Source organism: Cibotium barometz, chromosome 24, assembly GCF_041138505.1.
Source record: "Cibotium barometz isolate CiBa-2024 chromosome 24, ASM4113850v1, whole genome shotgun sequence".
In the NCBI taxonomy this organism is placed as follows: Eukaryota; Viridiplantae; Streptophyta; class Polypodiopsida; order Cyatheales; family Cibotiaceae; genus Cibotium; species Cibotium barometz.
The window spans coordinates 42,546,531-42,549,250 of NC_141069.1; the positions used below are offsets into that span (position 1 = coordinate 42,546,531).

Consider the following 2,720-nt stretch of genomic DNA (forward strand, 5'->3'; position numbering starts at 1 on the left):
CTTAATTAACGGTTCACTCAAAAAAGTCCAATTGCTTAATTAATTTGGAGGTTGGAGATACATTTTGAAGTCCACAAATCTCACTTGATATGTATCACATCCCAATTGAAAGTTCACTTTGTGTAATCAAAAGATTATCTCCAAATATAATTCTCACAAACCAACATCTCACATAGAGTTTGATGTGACCGTGCGAAAGAAAAAAACCCTAAATTAGCACTCTACGATGTTGGGAGCCCTTACATGGAGGCAAAAGAGGGATATTGTGAGGGTGGAGGAGACAGAGCAAGGACACTCTATTTGCTAGGCGATGTCCCCCACCCTCATAACAAGGATGTTGTGAGGGTGGGGGAGATAGCCTAGTGGATAGAGGGTTAGTGCTCTATCCACAAGGGGGTGTCCCATCTCCTCTCCTAAGTAAGGGGTGAGGCTTTAACATAAAATCCTCCCAATACAAAAATGAGGAGGATATGCATGCCCTCCCAAATGGCCTTCAAATTTTAAAAATAACTGCAAATTTATAGCTTGAAGGTGCCAATACTTGCAAAATTTGAGGGAATATAGTACAAATACCTTAAAAAACATAAAGAAAACTCTTCATTCCTAATTTTATATATATGAAGGTTTTCCAATTTTTGAGAAAATAGTTGACTCGCATTTAAGGACGCGGAGGCGGGCCAGGCCAGTAGCGACCGGTAGCGCCGGTGGTAATGTCGAAGGGGAATCCTTAAATTAGATCGTGAGCACCTTCGTCGACCATTGCTTTTTGCGTGTTAAATCCTTTCCTCTGTTTTTGCCGCTATGGCGGTCTGCTGTATTCTTAATTCTGTTTAAGGCTTCATACGGGAAGATGTTTATCTTGATTACTATCTCGGCTATGGATTCCTTCCGCTTAAATTGAAATCCTTTTTTGGTCCCAGACCTCTGCATCTCATTCCAACGAGAAGCGGGATAACCCTCGTTCTCTGAACCCTAATTCTGTCTTGAGTTTGTAGGAGAGAGAGCTCTGCCCATAGAGATTCTTTCGCCCTGGTTATGGCTATGGCAATTGCAATGGGGGCAGATCCTTTCACCTTTGCCGTAGTGGTGATGTCTTTGATGGTGGCCGCGGGCATATACTACGTGGTTTGCATCCTGGGTCCTGCAGAGACCAAGGGCAAGTCTGCAGTAGAGCTGGGAGGTGGATCCCTGGCCCGTGAGCAAGTTGCAGACAACTACAAAGCGTATGCTGCTTTCTTTGAAAAGCCAAAGGAGATCGAAAACTCTAAACAGGTCCCCAAGCTCGTGGACACGTTCTACAACCTGGTCACAGACATCTATGAATGGGGATGGGGCCAGAGCTTCCACTTCTCGCCTGCCATAGCCGGCAAGTCCCATCGTGAGGAGACCAAGCTCCACGAGCAGCATGTTGCAGATCTCCTCCAAATCAAGCCTGGCGACAAGGTCCTGGATGCCGGATGCGGAGTCGGTGGCCCCATGCGTGCCATCGCGGCCCACTCTGGTGCCAATGTGGTTGGCATCACCATCAATGATTACCAGGTCGCCCGTGCCCGCAGTCACAACAAGAAGGCCGGCCTCGACAACCTTTGTGAGGTCATCTGTGGTAATTTTCTAAACATGCCCTTCCCTGATTGCTCTTTCGATGGTGCTTACTCCATTGAAGCGACATGCCATGCCCCCCAGCTCCGTGATGTGTATGCTGAGATCTATCGTGTACTTAAACCTGGAAAGCTCTATGTCACTTATGAATGGGTTACTACCCCCATGTATCATGCTGGTAACCCTGAGCATGTTGAAATCATCCACGGCATTGAGCACGGCGATGCCCTGCCGGGTCTCCGGAGCTACACCCAGGTTGTGGAGATTGCGAAGGATGTGGGTTTTGAGGTGTTAGTGGAAAAGGATCTGGCCTTGCCCCCGGCGTTGCCATGGTGGAAGAGGCTGAAGATGGGGAGGTTTGCATACTACCGAAATCATGTGGTTATTGCATTGCTGTCATTCCTAGGAGTTGCTCCACAAGGAGTGGTGGATGTGCATGAGATGCTGTTCAAGACGGCAGCATACCTCACGCGTGGAGGTGACACTGGGATTTTCACCCCCATGCACCTGCTTGTCTGCCGCAAGCCTGAGACTGTGCAATGACCAGCACTTGTGCAGGCATAGTCATTGTCACAGAAGTATTTTGGAGAGGTTGCGTGTTGTGGACAACATGGTCCGGGGCTGTTCATTTGTCTCTTTTTGTTGGGGTTGATGATGACCTCTGAAGGCAGGATGCTTCACGGTGGCATGTCTGCTGAGGTGCCCATTTTTTAAGTTATGCAGTTGCTATTTTATGTTTCCATAGACTAAAAAATGTGGAAGAAGCCGGTTTGCATTGGTTTTGTGCTGTCTTACCAACTGGAGCCTCTTTTTTCTCATTGTTGTGTACTGAGTTAATTAGGATTATGAAATTGTGATTGCTACAACCACAAGGGTAAACTGTAATTCTATTTATATGTATGTCTAGGAATGGCTTTTTATTTTCAGCCACTGTGTGGGATTATTATATAAAGCTGCATCCATAATTGCCAATTGTGGATGGTGTTTAGGGTTTTTACAGACATCTTCCCTGGATGGAGGATATCCCCTACCCACGAGGGACAGGCAGGTGAGATCCCTCCTTTGGAGCTAATGTCTGTAAAGCCCCTTAATCCGAGCATGTAGAATGCTTTGCTATTTTT

General features: G+C 46.7%; 1 protein-coding gene across 1 annotated transcript; it reads left to right on the forward strand.

Moving 5' to 3' along the window:
* Positions 1-743: 743 nt before the first annotated feature.
* On the forward strand, positions 744-2,379 carry LOC147625323 (24-methylenesterol C-methyltransferase 2-like). Its single transcript, XM_086818646.1, has one exon. It carries the CDS (start codon positions 1,036-1,038, stop codon positions 2,140-2,142), a length of 1,107 nt encoding a protein of 368 aa, XP_086674772.1. The 5' UTR covers positions 744-1,035; the 3' UTR covers positions 2,143-2,379.
* Positions 2,380-2,720: the final 341 nt, after the last annotated feature.